The following is an 18,200-nucleotide window of genomic DNA, read 5'->3' on the forward strand; positions in this document are numbered from 1 at the left end:
CTTTGGTTTGGTTTTGCTTGCAAGATAAGTAATGTAACCTATTTTCTAAATTTATCGGCAAATTATAAGATTATTATATTAATAAATTTGAAACATACTATTCATGATGCATGAATTGGATTAACGGTATTTTATTATGAAATATGCTTTATTTTTGAATATTATGATGATGCATGGTCAGAAATATTGAACTCATTCGATTAATTTTGATATCACATGATTACTTATATTTTTGTTAGACTAAGACATGAACTATATGATTGTTTTGAAGTCTCAGCCTGACTATATTGAGAACCCCACCAATAGGGGCTAATACATTGGCACTTGATTTATTCTGAAAGATTTATATTGTAAGAAGATGTGTGGTAAACGGCAAGCAGATATGTAATCCTAAAGGACTTTGCCGCAAGATGATGCGTGGCACACCGCAAGAAGATACGTGGTATTATAACCCTACTATTTGAAAAATGTGGTTATAGCTCACTATTGATGAGATGAACTTGATGATTTGAAAGAATTTGAATTTATAAATGAATTTTGATTTTGATAAAGAATGAATTTGGCATGCGTAATATTTTGATAATGTTCACACTGAGATTTAATTTTAAATTAATGGATTTCACATGCTTATTTTTTTTAAATAATTTTTTTATTTATTGTCTGATTAATCTGGTTAAAGCATTCATTGGTTTCTAGGATGTCAAGCTCACTATTTTATATCTTGCTATTTTTATAGATTCTAAGAATTATGATAGTACGGGGTTCTGATCAGAAAAGTGACTAAAGGCAAAGTTTAGCATCTTTGATTTAGATCAGAATTTGACTAGAGTTTAATATAAGATCTTTTAAATGTTATTGATTCTAGTTATTTAAATTGAAGTTTGAACATTTATTATTTAAATTTAGAATTTTTTGCATACATATCCTCCTAAATATTAAAATTTCTATAAATACCCTTCCAAAATTTATATTTACATATATACCCTTATAAAATACTTGTATGCATGTGTACCCTTCTTTTTTCTTTTTTTTTTGTGCATATGTGCCCACACCATCTAATGCCGTCAAGAAATTAGCATTTTAAAATTAAAAATGACTCAAATATCCTTTATGGTAAACATGCAAAAAGAAATATTTATAAGGGTATATATACATAAAACAACTTTGCGAGGGTATTATGTAATTTGACATTTTGGGAGGGTTTATATGCAAAAAAATTCTAACTTTTTTCTAATTTCAATTTGTTTTAACACTCGGAGTTGTCTAGTACCTTCTCTTCAAAATTTTCTATAACAATATTGCTCAAAAAAAATATTGATTAGACAATTAGATAACATAAAGAGTTAAGAAAGATTTTCCACTAATCATAGGATTATTCTATTTTATTCATATTTATTTATAACAACCACCATATCATCTTGTAATATTTATTGTTATGGATGCATATATATAAGGGCATATATTAGAATATAGAAAAGAATTAGAATCTCTTAAAGATATATGATAGATTGCAATCATTAAGCTTCCTTGCTACTGCTATGCTGATGGGTAGAAGAACAACACCAAGTATCCTCAAGCAAAATTATTGAAGGATATCATAATCCTTCAGACTTATTAACAACCTCTGTGACCATGTGGCAGAAGGCCACCCCTTACATTGTGTACCTTAAGCCACTTTTCTTTAGAGCTTTAATTTTTTAGATGAAGAAAAGATCGAGTGTATAGACCCATCTTGTCACAGTAATATTAAATCAGCCACCAGCCTGCACATGAAAAAATTTTCGGTTCTAAAAAATAAACATTGCAAATTTCATACACTAAAAAATAAATATTGCAAATCTATCACAACACTTTTTTTAAATAATTTATAAAGCTAAAAGCAGGACCTAGCGATCTTTATATAAAAAAGAATATAATGAAAGGTTGTCTATGGTGGAGAAGAAAGTTGAGAAAATGGTTTTGATTCTAAATGAAAAAGTGAAAGAAAGGATCGAGAGAGATCGACAAATTTGTAAAAGAATGTAGAGATATTAATATCTAGCGAGACTCGTTAACCTATTACCCACTTCAGGTGTAAAAAGATAATTTCATAATTTTAATTAATTTTTAATATAAATAAACATAATTTTGGCTAATCACGTCAGCTGAATCGCTATGTCAAAAGTATTCATACAAAAATAGTATTTTGCGAGGACATGCACGTGAATATAGATTTGGAGGGTATTCATACAAATTTTAATATTTAGAAGAATATTTATACAAAAATTCAATAATTTTTTTACGTGAATACCCTCCTAAATATATGAAATTGCATGAGTACCCTCCAAAATTGTTATTTACATGTATACCCTTATAAACGCTTTTTTTTGGCATGTTTATCCATTAAGAGCATTTTCGTCATTTCAGTTTTAACCACTAACTTCTTAACGGCATTAGATGTCATGGATACATATACAAAAAAAAAAGTATATATACAAAAAAAATGTTTGATGAGGATATACATACAAATATTAATTTTGAAAGGATATTCACATAAATTTGAATATTTAGAAGGGTATGTACGCAAAAAATTATATTCTACTTTCTGCTTTATGAAATCATGATAAGATTCCTTGCATACTTGTGGGGAGAGTTTACTATATATATGCGATGGTTGCCACGACTCCCGGCTTACGAGCTCGAGTTAGGGTGTGATAGTTGCAGACGAAAAAATTGTATACTTGACAACTGATGTAGCACAACTGCAGGAAAATAGGAGAAGGAGGAAGAACAAGGGAGGGAGAAGGAAGAAGAGGTTATAGGGATGCAGGAAGAAGAGAAGGAAAGGAGGAGGAAGAAGAAGAACAAGAAAGAGGCTAGGATTTTTTCATTCAATCATCAATTGCCTCATATATGAGAGGGGTGGTCTTTATATAGACCTTACATATTGATCCAATTATATAAACCCAATTGACCAGTCTAATAACAAAATAAATAATGCAATAAAAGAAAATGACTCGGACTCAAATGGACCCAATCCGGGTCTGACTCAATCCGGAGGCTCAGGATCATCTGGACGAAGGGCTCTGATGTCCCCATCAACTCCTCTCGGATGGAAAAAACTCGATCCCGTCGAGTACAGATCTGACCGGCTGTCGTACTGCTCTAGAAGATCGGGATCAAGGCGCTGCAACTGGGCTCTGGAAATCCACGTCACGTCAGACTTTGGTCGACCTTTCCACCGAACAAGGTAACGTTGGTAACCACCGTTCGTGGTTGAAATAACCTGCTCATCCAATATATGTTCTATTTATTCTCTGCGTGCATGAAATTTAGAAGGTGGTGGCTCAACAGCAGGTAATAGGTCAGGGTGTCCAACATGGGCAGGTATATCAATAAAGAGGTCAGAAGGCATGAATATTATCTTTTTGTATGGGACTAAATCTTCAATATTAAATATCACACTAATCCCGTAGTCATCAGGAAGATCCACAACATATGCATTCGAACTGATTTTCTTTAAGATTTTGAACGATTCCGCACTACAAGCTTGCAATTTCTTAAACGTTTCTGAAGAAAATCGTTCAAGCCTAATTCTTATCATGACATAATCTCTTTCACTTAACTCTTTATAACGTCTGTGTAAATCAGCAATGAATTTATATTTTAAGTTATTAAAGTGACTACAATTGCTGATTTCTTGATGCAATGAGTGTGGATGTGATGCAAATGATTGTGCAAATTCAAAGGCTCTATACTGATGAGGCATGAAAAATAGGTCTATAGGTTGCCTAGGTTTGTAATCATGCATATCTATGGACTTGTTAACTAAACTATTATATGCAAACTCAGCTATCGGTAACATTAAATTTCAGGTCCTAGCATATGCATTCGATCTGAGCTTATGATGTGGAAAGTTGGGTAGGGATGCTTCGGAAACTAAATCAATTGTAAGTTGGATATCACGCATTGGAGAAAGTGCATACGGAAGATAATCAGGGACTACATCATGAAACTCCTCTAGAAGACAAACTACTATAAGGGAATATTCAAGATTGGACGCTACATGGGTATCTTTAGCTACAAGTATCAATTCAGGTGACTGGCTCTCAATATCTGTCACTACCTCTTCTACAGTAGTGATGTGAAGTGGCTTAGTTGTACTTAGATCAATAGTCTCCCTTTGGGAATCATTTTGGACAAAGTCTAATTCTGTAGGTTCGTCTTCAAAGTCTTCTTCATAGTCTTCTATATTTGGTTCATAGACTTCTTCGACATATTCGACCTCTTGGCTTCTAACTTCTAGTTCAGTAATCATGTAGGTCCTAATGGAACATTGGGATGCTATGTGGTCGAATTGTTGACACCTTGAGCATTGGATTTGGTGCCCAAGAAAATGAGGAAGGATTACAGGTGGTGCAACCAAACCGATTTTAGGTTGGGCTGCAATAGGGGTTGGCGGTGTAGGGGTCCTAGAATTTTGTATGAGCTCACAGATCTCTTGTTGAAATTCCTTATATCCAGCCTGCATGGCAACGATCTATTCAATGAGAGACCTCAAAATGTCGGAATTCATGGTAGCTACAGAGATTTTAGGTTGATTGAGATAGTACTCCATATTACTGCAGGTTGGCATGCAATGATGACACTGGGTGATGATGTGAAATGCAGTGCCACTAATGAAACCCTAATAACTATAATGTAGGACCAAAATTTGATGCAAGACGACCTACGAATGCAATTTATTATAATTTCAGAAATCAGCAAGTCTTCACAAGAATAACTTAAAATTTAAATATTGCTGATTTTTACTTCGGTTATTCAAAATTAAGGATTCAGATTATTCAATTTAAGAAATTAGATTGCAATCAAGTAGCACAGTTATTCTGATCCTAAAGTAATCTGATCGAATAATATTGAGAAACGTCCTGTTACTAAGGTGTGTTAATTTAATATCAAGATTTAATGGGTAATAGGGCGTGTTCGGAAGTGAAAATGGGATGGGTTTGAAAGTAGGGGTTCTATGTTCTGAATTTTGACAACAAAAGTAAGTTTCAAGAATATAGCTATCATGCAAGAGAACTAGAACATAATTAAATGAACAAGCCCAAAAAAAGTGGAAACCTATTACCTGTCGTGAAGCAGGCGACCAGTGTCGTTCGCTTGTGGGCGATGATCAGGAGTGCGGTTGTAGCTGATGGACCCTTCAGTTGGCTTTAATTGGCTTGTCGAAGGCGCGAATTAGCTGGTCGAAGCAGCTTGTGGGCCTGAAGGACCTGCCAACCCGATGTGCTATGTGGTGTGGCTGGCGAGCCTGTGAATGAAGAGGAGGCCTGTGAAACTTTGAAGCAGTGGGCGGGCCCTGCAATCGGTTGGGCCGCAGGTGATGCGGTGGGCCTTAGATCGAGCGCGAGCGTGGGCGTGGCCTATGGACTGGGAGCGGAAGTGAGTTGCGTTGAGGGCCCGGCTCGGCTGATGGGGCCTGTGAGGCGGATGGTGGATGGAAGGGGGCAGCGAAAGGTTTTCGACCGAAACCCTGGGGAGCTATCCTTTGGCAGGGGAGATGGGATCCGACAAAGGCGGGTTGGCAGCGCAGGGATGTGGACGCAGGCATCTCCGATGATGCGGCGGTGGTCGGCGATTGTCTGAAGGATCTTCCTCGACGTCGGAAGAGGTGGCGGCCGAAGGGAGGCGAGACGACGACGACGACGGTGGGAACTTATGGGCGGCGGCCGACTGAGGAGAAGGAGATCGGAGGCAATGACGCTCGGCGATGGGAGGACAGCGTCCACGGGCGGCGGCGCGGCGTTGTGGACGGCTGCGGAGAAGGAAGACGACAGGTCAAGTTTTGTTTTTTTTGCCTTTTTTTTCTCTTTCTTTTTCTTAATCGGATCCGTTAGGATTCAGGTTATCGGGTTTGACCCGACCCGATATCCGTACGACCCTCACGTGCAACTCACGTACACTATTTTTTTTTTTTTGTGGTGGATTCGGGCTACCGAGTTGTGGGTTAACGGGTTTAGGCCTTACCCATTAGTTCTTTCTTCAACTTCCCGATGGGTTCGGGAGGATACGCCGATCTCTGCGGCGGCGGTTGTGGGGCGGGTCGGCGATCACGGGCGGCGGCCAGTCACGAACTCCGGCTGGTGGCGGCTGTGGACTTTTGGCGACAGATGACGGCCGACCATGGGTTGTTTCCACGGCGGCAGTCTCCTCTGCGGACCCGGCGCAAGCGGCCGGTGGCAGACGTGGGCGGCTCGGGTGGGTTGCTCGTCGACAGAGGTCAACGGTGGGGAGGCGGCGCGATGCGTGGTGGTGGTGGCCTTGGGCGAGGTGATGGATGGAAGGGGAAGAGCAGCCGCAGGGTTTCCCCCTTTTTTTTTAAGTGAAAATCGAGAGGGGAAGAAGAATAGGTAAGGGTTTTTTTTTTTTCTTTCTCCTCTGGTGAGACCCGAGAGGGAGGACTCACACACACGGAAGCAGGGCGCGGGAGTTCTGCTTCGAAAGAAGAAAGGATCGGAACCCTTTCTCGGATGGCAGGAAGTCTGACAGGGCAAGATGTTTTGTTGCTCCAATAAACTGGATCAGGGCTTTAGCAACAGGGGCAAAGCCGAGGCTTTGATACCAAGCTGATGTAGCACAACTGCAGGAAAATAGGAGAAGGAGGAAGAACAAGGGAGGGAGAAGGAAGAAGAGGTTATAGGGACGCAGGAAGAAGAGAAGGGGAGGAGGAGGAAGAAGAAGAACAAGAAAGAGGCTAGGATTTTTTCATTCAATCATCAATTGCCTCATACATGAGAGGGGTGGTCTTTATATAGACCTTACATATTGACCCAATTACATATACCCAATTGACCAGTCTAATAACAAAATAACGGACCAGATTGATTTGACTAAAACAAAAACAAATAATGCAATAAAAGAAAATGACTCGGACTTAAATAGACCCAATTCGGATCTGACTTAATCTGGGGGCTCAGGATCATCTGGACGAAGGGCTTTGATGTCCCCATCAACAACCTTCCCATCCATGTTGATCTATTTCCTATCAATTTTGTTGTCTCTGAGATTAAGGATGTTCATTAAAGTGCAATTCTCAAATTTAAGAAGGTATCCATCTCCCCATGAAGATTATTGTTGTTTAAGTGCAACAAAAGTAGTCAAGTTTGAGAGCCAATCCAACGGAGAATATTTCCACTTAGGCTAATATTTGCTAGATTGATGTTGGCAATCAACTAGAATGAAACTCAGAAAATGCAGGATTTCTCTTGATAAATGATTGTTTGATAGATCAATAAAGTACAAAATATCCACCCCATAAATTGATAGGTGATCAATAATACTAGCAAGATCATCCAAAACTAAGGTGCTAGATTTTGAGCCAGCCATCTTATCAAAGATTGGTAGAAGATCTCCTGAAAATGAATTGTTGGAGAGGTTGAAGTATAGAAGCCCCTCACCGACATCAGGCAAAAAACCATGGAATTTGTTAAAGCTTAGATTATTGAATTCCGTGTTACGAAGTCTAATTGAGTCTGGGATGCTGCCTCTTAATTAACTGGTTATAAGAAAAGTAGACATACCTTACTCCTAAAGATAGACAAGTTCCAGAAGCACACATGGTATCCGAAATGCTTGCATTGGAGATGTCTAAAGTGTGAATCTTCATCTATGTTCTAAATCACGAAGGGAACTAGCTAGGACCCTAAATAAGAGACCTTATGGATATGTTGAAGTTCGAATTTTGGAATCCAGGTAGAGCTAAAGCTTGCGACCAAGGAGTTCAGGAGAGAATCAAAACTTCTAACCTTGTCAAATTGGTCGCGTGGGCATTTGAGATGGCACAAATAATTGAAGCTAAGAACCAAAATAAATAGCTTTGAAAGTTGTCGAAGAACTTCAGGAAAAGGTCCACCTAATTTATTATCGCTTAGATGTAGATACCTTGTGTTGGGGGGAAATAAATCGCCCAGAAGCACATGAGCAAATTGCCAACACGTGATTGAAGGCGTCCGACCTGAAGGCGCCCGACCTGAAGACGTTCGGCTCCAGAGGCGCCCAACCTGAGGGCACCTGATCTGGAAGCGTCTGACCCGAGGGCGTCGGACCTGGAGGCGTCCGACTTCAAGTTGCCCAACTAAAAATCCGACCTCAGGGCTCTCGACCCGGCCCCCGGCCAGACGCTCGACTCCGAGACCCCCGACCTGGGCATCCGACCTCAGCACCCTCGACCTCGGAAGTCCGACCTTGCTACCCATCTGTTGCGGTCACATCCTTTTGTTGCGGTCACATCCTTCTGCAGCTCGACCGGGGACGATGCCCTGCTATCGCTGTCAACAATCAATGCGCATGGCCTCTGCTGATCTCTGGTTCACTCAACAATCAATGCGCATGGCCTCTGCTGATCTCCGGCTCATTCAACAATCAATGCGCATGCTATCTACGAATCTCAAGCCTTCCACGGCAAACAGCTAACCCGCTCGGATACGTTCGATCAGCCACGACGACTCACTAGCTCCGGCCTGATCTTCTATGGCAATGCATTAATTCACACGATCGTGTATTAATTTATACGACATGCTTAATCATGACGGTAACCCGTTCGCCTCGTCACATCACAGGTAATCCTGTATCCCACTATAAAGGGGAACCCCTTTTTCCGAGGGGGGTTGGACCCTGAAAACTCCTGAGACATATTTCCTCTCCTACCACATATTTGCCCCCTCTGACTTAGGCATCGGAGGGCCGGCGCCGGAAACTCCGGCCGCCGGCTTTTTGCAGGTCCTCCGAAGGACGCCGACTGCCGACGGACCGCCACCCGCCATTTCGAGCCGGAGCTCTTCCTTCTCAGCCGACGGCTGCCCCCGGGTCCAATTTCCAGCAACACCTTGTGATGCCAGTACATACCAAAAGGCACTAGAACTTCATGAAATCAATAATGGTTTCGGCTTACCGTTAAACTGCGAGGAAGGCAATGATCAGTTAATGGAGCAAGTGGATGTTGGGGTATGTGGAGACCTTTGGTGATGAAGAGAATTGAAGAAAAATCAATTCTGCATAGTTTTCTGTCTGGCGGACTGTCGGAGTCGACTCGAGCTTCAGTCGAGTCGACTCGGGAACAGTCGAGTCGACTCGAGGTCCATCGAGTCGACCCGGGAGAAGAAAGGCCGAAAAACCATGTTTCTGTCTGGACTGTCAGAGTCGACTCGAGCTACAGTCGAGTCGACTCGAAGCATCGTCGAGTCGACTCGAGCCACAGTCGAGTCGACTCGAGATCGTGCCAGTCATACTGGAAGTTGTCCAGACGTGCCCGAGTCGACTCGAACTAAAGCCGAATCGACTCGAGCTCGCGGAAATCATACGGATGAGTTTTCTTTTGGTGTTTTGTTGGCATTTCGACGGCTATGATCATCTGAAGGTCTTGAGACTATATATAGGACTCATGAGAGCCCTAGGGTATAGCGATTGGCCGTATATTTGAGAGAGACTCTTGTTTGTGAGGCTAGGGTTCTAGAGAAGAAGAGGATTGGGATCCTACTTCTTGTGCAAAGGAAATTCTGTGTGAATCTCTTGTAGAGCGATCTCGTGTGATCGTTCGGGTGTGTGCCATCTCTGTAATCTATTCATCCTAGTTGAGATTTGGAGCGGTGGAGGACGTAGGCTATTTGTAGCCGAATCTCGTTACATCTTTGTGTTTGCTTTGCTATCTTCTTCCTATTTCTTCTTCCTTTGGTTTGATAATCCGCTGCGGTGCTCAAGTGTTTTACCCTATTGATACCACGGGGTAATCTTTTGCCCTTCGTAGGGATAAGCGAAGTGGTGATCCTTGAGTCCGGTGTCGAGGGAGCGAGAGAGTTATTCTCTCTTTGTTTTCCGACGTTGGTGGGCAGTGCCGGTGTGAGTGGGTTCCGGTGCGGTCGGACGCCAACAATTGGTATCAGAGCTATTGGTTTTCTGCAATGGCGGATGAAGGAAAGTTGCGAATTGAGAAGTTCAATGGAACGAACTTCGGGTTTTGGAAGATGCAAATAGAGGATTACCTTTACCAGAAGGATCTCTATTTACCTCTTGGAGGTAGAGCGAAGAAACCAGAGAAGATGTCCGATGAAGACTGGGAGGTCCTCGATCGGAAGACGCTCGGCACCATAAGATTGTCACTTGCATCCCAAGTGGCATTCAACATCAAAAACGAGAAGACGACGATGGAGTTGATGGCAACATTGTCGCGGATGTACGAGAAACCCTCAGCATCAAACAAGGTATTTCTCATGAAGAGGTTGTTTAATCTTCGTATGAAAAATGGCGGCAGCGTAACAGAATACCTCAACGAGTTCAATGGACTCACGGCCCAGTTGGAGCCAGTGGAGATTAGTTTTGACGATGAGATTCGGGCATTGCTAATTCTCTCCGGATTACCTGATAACTGGGAGGGCCTGGTGATGGCGGTGAGCAACTCTTCGGCAACAGGGAAGTTGATCTTTGATGACGTTGTGGGAGTGCTTCTGAGTGAAGAAGCAAGAAGGAAATCTTCTGGAGCTGCGGAGTCGTCTGGAAGTGCACTAAACACCTCTGACCGGGGAAGACAAAAGAAGGACGGTCGATTTCGAAGCGACTCGAAGTCGAGATCCAGCAGGTCTCGAGCACCTCAGAACAAGGGAGCGAAGTGCTGGAACTGCGGGAAGATGGGGCACTTTAGGAGGGACTGCAAATCTCCTAAAGGGAAGCAAGGCGACCACACCGAAGGAGTCAGCAAGGATCTGGCAAATCTTGCTGAAGACGGTGACATGGATGCCCTCGTTCTATCTTTATCTACCGGTGACGAGTCTTGGGTGATAGACTCGGGCGCGTCCTTCCATGCTACATCCCAACGGAAGCTTCTTGGAGGATATGAGAAGGGAGACTTCGGCAAAGTCTACCTAGGGGATGGAGAGCCTTGCACTATACAAGGAAGGGAAAGCGCGGAAGTGAAGTTGATTTCTGGATCTTCACTTGAGCTTGAGGACGTACGGCACGTGCCTCAACTGCAGAGGAATCTGATCTCTGTTGGACAGTTGGCGAGCAAAGGGTACAAGACTACTTTCACAGCTGATCAGTGGAAGGTATCCAGAGGTTCGTTGACGGTGGCTAGTGGCAAGAAGATTGGGACACTTTATGTCGCCAATGGCACAGAAAACTCTATTGGAGTTGCTGCAGCAGATGTGGACGCCAAGTTATGGTATTGCAGACTTGGGCACATGAGTTATCAGGGACTGGAGGTGATACACCAGTTGGGAAAGCTGCAGGATCTCAGGAGTGTTGAGATGGACTTCTATGAGGATTGTATTCTCGGAAAGCAGAAGCGTGTTTCATTCAACAAAGAAGGTAAACCTCGGAAGCAAGAAAAGCTAGATCTCGTGCACACGGACGTGTGGGGGCCTGCACCGGTTTCTTCCATTGGTGGATCTCAGTACTATGTTACTTTTATTGATGATGCTACCAGGAAGCTTTGGGTGTTCTTCTTGAAGCACAAGTCAAAGGTATGATGGGACTCTTAGTTATTTGTTGCTCACAGATAATGGCGAACCTGAATGCTTCATGGAGGCATTGGAGGTTGATGCCAGGAAGGAGTGGGAGTTAGCCATGGATGATGAGATGAAGTCATTGGAGCAGAATCAAACGTGGGATTTGGTGGATCTGCCCAAGGGGAAGAAAGCACTGTCAAACAAATGGGTTTACAGGCTGAAGGAAGAGCAGAATGGGAAGAAGCGATACAAGGCCAGGCTGGTTGTAAAAGGGTTTCAGCAGAGAGCAGGTATCGACTTCACGGAGATCTTTTCTCCTGTAGTCAAGATGAGTTCTATTCGGGCGGTGCTGAGCATGGTGGCAGAAGAGGATCTTCACTTAGAGCAGCTTGATGTGAAGACGGCTTTTCTCCACGGAGATCTCGATGAGGAGATATATATGCAGCAGCCGGAGGGATACATTGCAGCTGGCACGGGTGACTTGGTTTGCAAATTAAAGAAAAGCCTCTATGGTTTGAAACAAGCGCCCAGACAATGGTATCTCAAGTTCGATAGCTACATGCTTAAGATAGGATACAGGAGATGTCAGGAGGATCACTGTTGCTACTTCCGGGACTTCGGTACATCTTACATTATCTTGCTATTGTATGTTGATGACATGTTAGTTGCAGGAGCTAGCATGCATGAGATTGCAAAATTGAAGCTGAAGCTGTCAAGAAAATTTGCAATGAAGGATCTAGGAGCAGCGAAACAGATCCTTGGAATGCGGATCAGCAGAGATAGGTCTAAACATATCCTCAGACTATCTCAGGCGGAGTACATCAGCCGAGTACTCAGGAGATTCTGCATGGAGGGTGCCAAACCTGTTGGCACACCGCTGGGTGCCCACTTAAAGTTTTCCAAAGGGCAAAGTCCGAAGACGCGGGTGGAGGAGCTCAATATGTCAAAAATTCCGTATGCATCGGCGGTGGGGAGCTTGATGTACGCTATGGTGTGTACAAGACCAGACATTGCTCAAGCAGTGGGAGTTGTGAGTCGCTTTATGAGCTGCCCAGGCTTGGAGCATTGGCGCGCGGTCAAATGGATACTGAGGTATCTGAAGGGCACGGAGCACATGTCATTGTGCTATGGAGGTTCTGAGATCCAGTTACAGGGCTTTGTGGACTCAGACATGGCAGGGGACTTGGACGGCAGGAGAAGCACGACAGGGTACTTGTTCACCTTGGGCAGTGGAGCCGTCAGTTGGATTTCCAGGTTGCAACCAGTTGTTGCATTGTCGACTACGGAGGCGGAGTATGTGGCAGCCACAGAGGCGTGCAAGGAACTAATATGGCTTCAAGGCTTGATGAAGGAGCTTGGGAAGGAGCAGAAGGATTGCATGTTATATTCAGATAGTCAAAGTGCAATTCATCTGGCGAAGAATTCAGCTTTCCATTCGAGGACGAAGCATATTGACATACGGTACCACTTCGTGAGGTCATTGCTCGAGCAGGGACTCGTCAAGTTGGAGAAGATTCATACAAGTCAGAATCCTGCAGATATGCTGACGAAGGTCGTCACGGTGGAGAAGCTGAGGAGTTGTTCAGCTTCTGCTGGTCTTCATGCTTGAAGACGTTGAGGAGGCATCGTACCTATTTCACTAGGATGATTCAGTTTCAGTGGGAGCACAGAGGAGAGCCAAGTAACAAGAGGATATACCCAAGGTCTCCAAGTGGGAGATTGTTGGGGTATGTGGAGACCTTTGGTGATGAAGAGAATTGAAGAAAAATCAATTCTGCATAGTTTTCTGTCTGGCGGACTGTCGGAGTCGACTCGAGCTTCAGTCGAGTCGACTCGAGAACAGTCGAGTCGACTCGAGGTCCATCGAGTCGACCCGGGAGAAGAAAGGCCGAAAAACCATGTTTCTGTCTGGACTGTCAGAGTCGACTCGAGCTACAGTCGAGTCGACTCGAGCTACAGTCGAGTCGACTCGAAGCATCGTCGAGTCGACTCGAGCCACAGTCGAGTCGACTCGAGATCGTGCCAGTCATACTGGAAGTTGTCCAGACGTGCCCGAGTCGACTCGAACTAAAGCCGAGTCGACTCGAGCTCGCGGAAATCATACGGATGAGTTTTCTTTTGGTGTTTTGTTGGCGTTTCGACGGCTATGATCATCTGAAGGTCTTGAGACTATATATAGGACTCATGAGAGCCCTAGGGTATAGCGATTGGCCGTATATTTGAGAGAGACTCTTGTTTGTGAGGCTAGGGTTCTAGAGAAGAAGAGGATTGGGATCCTACTTCTTGTGCAAAGGGAATTCTGTGTGAATCTCTTGTAGAGCGATCTCGTGTGATCGTTCGGGTGTGTGCCATCTCTGTAATCTATTCATCCTAGTTGAGATTTGGAGCGGTGGAGGACGTAGGCTATTTGTAGCCGAACCTCGTTACATCTTTGTGTTTGCTTTGCTATCTTCTTCCTATTTCTTCTTCCTTTGGTTTGATAATCCGCTGCGGTGCTCAAGTGTTTTACCCTATTGATACCACGGGGTAATCTTTTGCCCTTCGTAGGGATAAGCGAAGCGGTGATCCTTGAGTCCGGTGTCGAGGGAGCGAGAGAGTTATTCTCTCTTTGTTTTCCGACGTTGGTGGGCAGTGCCGGTGTGAGTGGGTTCCGGTGCGGTCGGACGCCAACAGTGGAGTCGTGGAAAATAACCGTCAAGCTCGCTGGAGATACATAATGAACGATGTGGGCAGTTATGGGTGTAGAAAATTAGCGGTTGTTTAGTAGTTTAGGATCATATTATGTAAATAAGAAGATGTAATCCGAACAAAGAAACCTTAAATAACCAATTGTTATTTTTATTTTTACTTTTAATTTACCATTGCTTTTCTATCCTTTAAGTTTATCTAGTTTAACTCTAGTTTATTATTAATCATGGTGTAGACTTGTAACCTCGGTTACACCCTATCTCTTATGGTAGTGGAAGTTTTTGAAGGTTAAAGCATCTAGACTCATACTATTACCTCATTTTCTTATCTTTTCTCTGGCTATCCAACACTGATATTATATGCCCATGCAGATGTAGGAGCCTACCAGGGGAAGCCCGCACCGTTCATATTCCTCCATCGGAGAATTTTTCGAGCAGCAATATGCTTTTCCTATTTTTTTTAATGATTCTAAATAGTTTCTTTTTTGATTAAAAACATTTTCATTAATCAAATACTAGTTTTATTAAGGCCAAGCATGGTTAAGAAATAAAATATAAACAAATTCTAATACCCGTCATTTATCCGGTAGCAAGAGCTGGTGCATGCTCCACGTTGGTGGGACTAACATGTGAGACAGATTTATGAGACAAGTAATGTTGTATCATGTTTTTTTTTCCGTCAGCATGACATGAATTTAGCGTTCAAATCACCATACAGTGGAAAATATTATCTTAGATACGTAGGGTTGCCTTAAACAGTCCCATCAACCATTCCCTTCCGAGTCCCACCTAACCCGCTTTGTGCTCCCGCAGTTTCAACGTCCGTGGTGTGCTGCACTCGTGCTAATGTGAAATCCCTTGCACCCACCCCCCCCCCCCCCCCCCCTCGAAGACCTGAAGGAAGACTAAGCCACTTCCTTTTTTCCCCCTCTTCCAGCCGGGGCCTGCATGCCTTGACATAAAGAGTACCTGGACTTCCATCCTCCACCCCCATTTAGGAGACTTGGAAGAAGAGGCTTTTGGTAGCACAGGCCAAAGGAAATACTTCATGGATGCAGACTTGAGCCTCTGCTTCCAATCTCCTCCCTTCCTTGAATGGCTCAAGCCACCGTCCTCCTCCTCCTCCTCCTCCTCCTCCTCCTCAGCCTCACCACTAGCACCAGAATGCTTGCCTCTTTTGAGTAGGCTTGAAGAGCCTAAGAAGACCATTGAGGAAGAAGATGTCATTATTGCAAAGGATATCAGTCAAGAAAAGATCACCGTGGCCTTGAACATTGGACTGCCAGGTGCTTCAGGAGAGCTTGATGAAGGGACCAAACCTTTGAACTGCAAGAAAGAAGAAGAAGAAGAGGAGGAGGAGGAGGAGATGGAGAGCTCGCAAGATTGGGATTCGGGCAGTGGAAAAAGGTTTTGGATCCCCACGCCAGCTCAGATCCTCGTAGGGCCAGTGCAGTTCTCTTGCACTGTGTGCAATAAGAGCTTCAGTAGGTACAACAATATGCAGGTTAGACTCTCACTTGCTCATGGGAAAATAATTGAACTTTTGATTTGCTTCCTTCTTCCTTTTATTTTCTAATGATGGTATCGGAGTGCATACAATTTTGCTCGTCCAAACATGAATATAAAGAAGATTAGTTATTCTTCTCCCAAAAAAAGAAGACTAATTATTCTATCTTCCAAATTGGGAACTCTAATTTTCGTATATTTTGATTTGTTTTTCTTACTTTACTCAATGATTTAGTATACTTCTTATATCAGTCTTTTGAGAATTAGGAAAGCACTGAAAAATTTTATTCCTCCTTCAAGCGACACAAAGCCTTTGTGATGCTAAGCATATCATCCAAAATTCTGGAGAATATTGAAGTGGAAAAGATATAGTTTTGATTACAGTCATGCATGATCACCAAATCATACACTTGAGATCGTTTCACTTGGTTTATGCTTTTAATCGCCTATGCAGATAATATCTTCAGACTGGTCTAAATTTTTTTTGTTTGTTTTTTCTTGTTTTCACGAGTGTCCTATAAGCATAATGAACTTAGTACAGAAGAAATATCTGACAGAAATTGCATATTATGCAGTTTTTTTAAAATTTTATCTATTTATTTGATCTTGTTTTAAATTCATATTTGTCCAGTGTCTGATCCTCGGTGTCCATACAAACACATAGCCAACGAATAAGATAGATCTAGCAATAGGATAATAATCATTGTTAGCAGACTATCCTACCTTTATTCCTCTTCATTTATCTCTATAGTTATTATTAGCTTATTATGTAACTGCCACTGTCTTACTTAATTGTAACTGGCTTGCGGTATTAATTGATATAGATGCATATGTGGGGGCATGGATCAGAGTATAGAAAGGGACCAGATTCACTTAAAGGCACACATCCGATGGCAGTGCTCAAGCTTCCTTGTTACTGTTGTGCTCATGGATGCAAGAACAACATTAATCACCCCCGAGCGAAGCCATTAAAGGACTTCAGAACTCTTCAGACTCACTACAAGAGAAAGCATGGATTGAAGACCTTCAAATGTAGGAAGTGCGGGAAGCCATTTGCTGTTAGAGGAGATTGGAGGACCCATGAGAAGAACTGTGGGAAGCTGTGGTTTTGTAACTGTGGGTCTGATTTCAAACACAAAAGATCGCTCAATGATCATATAAGATCATTTGGAAACGGTCACTCTCATTACCTTCCTCCAAAGATTCCTGAGGTAGAGAAGGAATGCATCATAAGGTTCGATGCTGAAGTGTTTGCAGGAAAACACCGTTCCACCGCACTAAACTAACATGAAAGTTCAAAGATATTAAGCTTTTCTAGTGCTCGGTAACAAAAAACTCTTGAGATGTCTTTTCATTAGAAGACACAAGGAGTGGTTTGTTGTTGAGCACTAGAATAGTGATGAGTGCTAGTATATTTACAAGTGGCTTGGTAAGTTTGTGGCAAATAAAAAAGAGATTACCTCTGGGGAGACTGTGAAGTAGCTGAATTTTCTTCTGTCTCAAGGTTATAGAGTGTCTTAAAACTTGGTCTTGGTAACCGAAGGACGATCATCTGTAATCTATGTATTGGGGAAAATTTCCCAACTTCACAGACTATTTGGGTAATTACAATGACAAACTTTTTTCATCATGTTGAATGTAAGAGCAATTTTGTATGCATTAATTGTTATACCTTTCTTTTTCATTTTATATTTCTACAATCATTTCCTGGCATATAGTGTCAACCATAAGTAAGATCTACGCAAGTATTGTAATGCATCAACTTAAAATATGAAAAATCATGTGTCATTAGATTCAAAGTAGATGTCCCTTATGCCTTGCCAGATTAAGTGCACAAAGAATAAAGAATGGTTGCAATCATTTAAAACCCATGTATCCTTCTTTCTTTTTATTGTCCAGGTAACATGAACTTTTCCCTAGTCCAACTTTGAGGCCCAAAGGCACCTAACCAATCCACCACTAGCCATTTTGCGTACACACACTCAGGAGGCGAGAGAGAGAGAGAGAGAGAGGAAGGGGTACATAAATCGAGGTGGTTTAATTACCTTGAAGGTACCATTGACTGCAGGCGTTCATGATCCTTGCCCAATGTTTTATGGAGCAATTCCAATGGCACTTGTGGATTGCGATATATTGACTAATTCGCTATGTGTGCTTCACGGATTCCACTGCATATGTTTTAGGGTCTAAATGGCGTGCGTCCCATGCCGTCTCACATATCTCTGACATTGTCATCAAAATAGAAACAAAAAGTGGACTACATATGACGTAGGTAGCATGATAGATGTGACACCCCTTGTAAATTCTGCTAAGTATATATTAGATTCAATTGGTGACATACATGTTTATTATCAAACTTTTCATAAAAACTAATTTAATAAAAGATATACGTTACAGTCATGAGACGTTTGATGTCAAAGTATAATACAAGGAGGTCAATTGGTGTCATTATGGTGCAATCTAGGTCGTATCTTGACCTCACCATGATAGGTACACACTAAGGAGTAGTAGCAAAGTGGGTGGGTAA

At 42.6% G+C, this 18,200-nt stretch overlaps 1 protein-coding gene across 1 annotated transcript; it reads left to right on the forward strand.

The window, feature by feature from the left end:
- The first annotated feature begins 15,099 nt into the window (after nt 1-15,099).
- LOC103724342 (zinc finger protein WIP3-like) lies at nt 15,100-17,338 on the forward strand. Its single transcript, XM_008815569.6, has 2 exons — nt 15,100-15,671; nt 16,498-17,338. The coding sequence occupies exons 1-2, from the start codon at nt 15,216-15,218 to the stop codon at nt 16,957-16,959; spliced, it is 918 nt and encodes a 305-aa protein (XP_008813791.3). The 5' UTR covers nt 15,100-15,215; the 3' UTR covers nt 16,960-17,338.
- The last annotated feature ends 862 nt before the right edge of the window (nt 17,339-18,200 follow it).

The sequence above is a fragment of the Phoenix dactylifera genome, chromosome 4 (genome assembly GCF_051530095.1).
Source record: "Phoenix dactylifera cultivar Ajwa chromosome 4, Ajwa_hap1_PhDact_Kaust_v1.1, whole genome shotgun sequence".
NCBI lineage: Eukaryota > Viridiplantae > Streptophyta > Magnoliopsida > Arecales > Arecaceae > Phoenix > Phoenix dactylifera.

Excerpts from the sequence above, each read along its gene's own strand:
- LOC103724342 (XM_008815569.6), top strand. The coding sequence starts at position 15,216 with ATGGATGCAGACTTGAGCCTCTGCTTCCAATCTCCTCCCTTCCTTGAA. Across the intron at positions 15,672-16,497 it reads GTAGGTACAACAATATGCAG|ATGCATATGTGGGGGCATGG; the intron begins GTTAGACTCTCA and ends TAATTGATATAG.